Source organism: Fopius arisanus, unplaced genomic scaffold (genome assembly GCF_000806365.1).
Source record: "Fopius arisanus strain USDA-PBARC FA_bdor unplaced genomic scaffold, ASM80636v1 scaffold00046, whole genome shotgun sequence".
NCBI classification, from domain to species: Eukaryota; Metazoa; Arthropoda; class Insecta; order Hymenoptera; family Braconidae; genus Fopius; species Fopius arisanus.
Window position 1 is genome coordinate 600,659 of NW_011887785.1, and position 1,253 is coordinate 601,911.

General features: G+C 39.1%; 1 protein-coding gene across 1 annotated transcript in view; it reads left to right on the plus strand.

The window, feature by feature from the left end:
- Positions 1-734: 734 nt before the first annotated feature.
- LOC105267467 (uncharacterized) overlaps positions 735-1,253 on the plus strand; it is a 1,987-nt gene continuing 1,468 nt past the window's right edge. The window contains exon 1 of the mRNA XM_011306347.1: positions 735-1,211. Within this exon, the coding sequence (XP_011304649.1) occupies positions 899-1,211 (313 nt within the window). The 5' untranslated portion in view covers positions 735-898. The remainder of the gene's footprint in view (positions 1,212-1,253) is intronic.

Here is a 1,253-nt window from a genome sequence, read left to right on the forward strand (position 1 = left end):
TATCAACTGTTCAATCGACAATGTCACGAGAACGTGAGTAATTTATTCAGCCAGGAAATTTATTCGTCAAATGTCAAAGTGCAGTTATGTCACTTTTCCCTCGAAATATTCCACCGGTAAATATCACTCATCGTCTCGAGTAAATACCACCGGTCTGACCGCAGGGTCTCCCCCTCCCCATTCTTTAAATTATTCAATTATTTGCATTAAAAATTATTGAAATGCGGGATAAATTTGCAACATTCCCTTTTTATATTTCCGCGCGACGGGAATTCTGTCCAATTTTTACGGATTTCCAGTGAAAATTCCGGGGAACTACTCCGTAATTTTTTTTATGTCCGGAGTTCCGGTGGAACTCTGAAAAATCCAAGGGGAATATTCCCTGGAACTCCAGGAATTCCGGGGTGCAATTAAAACGAGAAGTTCCATCCGGCGAAATCGAATTCTCAGTGGAACTCCAAAAAATTCTCATTGGAACTCGAATTTCTCCGTAAAATCCGATAATCCCACAATTTATTTTACAAATAGAAAAAAAATGAATGAAATAAATAAACAATGAAGTCTTTTGGTTAGTGAATAGAAATGATTTTTTTTGTTACTTGCATTTGCAAATTCATAATAATTTTCTGGAGAAAGTAATATTTTGAAAAAAATCAATGAACAATGGGGTTGACAAATCCATAATGGAAAGTGCATACGTGGCAATAGTGTTGAGATCCCTGGAAAATGGTGGACCGTTTGTGAGAGTGTTTCGGCGAAAGGTGTGGGGGTTTGTTGAAGGTGGTGTAGAGGCCCAGTCGAGTGAAACGGAATCAGTACGATTCCACCAGATCCAACACAACATTCAACTCCACTCGATTATCGGGGTGTACGATAAATTTAATTGCGAGACATCACAATGCCATCACCAGTGTGGCACATCGTTATCCTGATGCTGGTGAAGACAGCCTGGGGGCAATTCCAATGCCCTGAACCCAAAGGCTTCTTCGGGGATCCGGAGCAGTGCGATCTGTACTACATCTGCACCAATAGCAAACCTGAAGAAAAACTCTGCAAGGATGGACTTGTCTTCAGGGATGATAATCCTAAAAAGGAACTCTGCGATATTCCTGCTAATGTACCTTGTGGAGATCGCACATTACTGCGTGAGTTATTATTTTATTTATTATTATTATTCTCCATCGGAAAATATTTATTTTCATATTGGGGAATTCCAGGAATTTAATATTTTCATGCATTAATTTTTTTGTGGA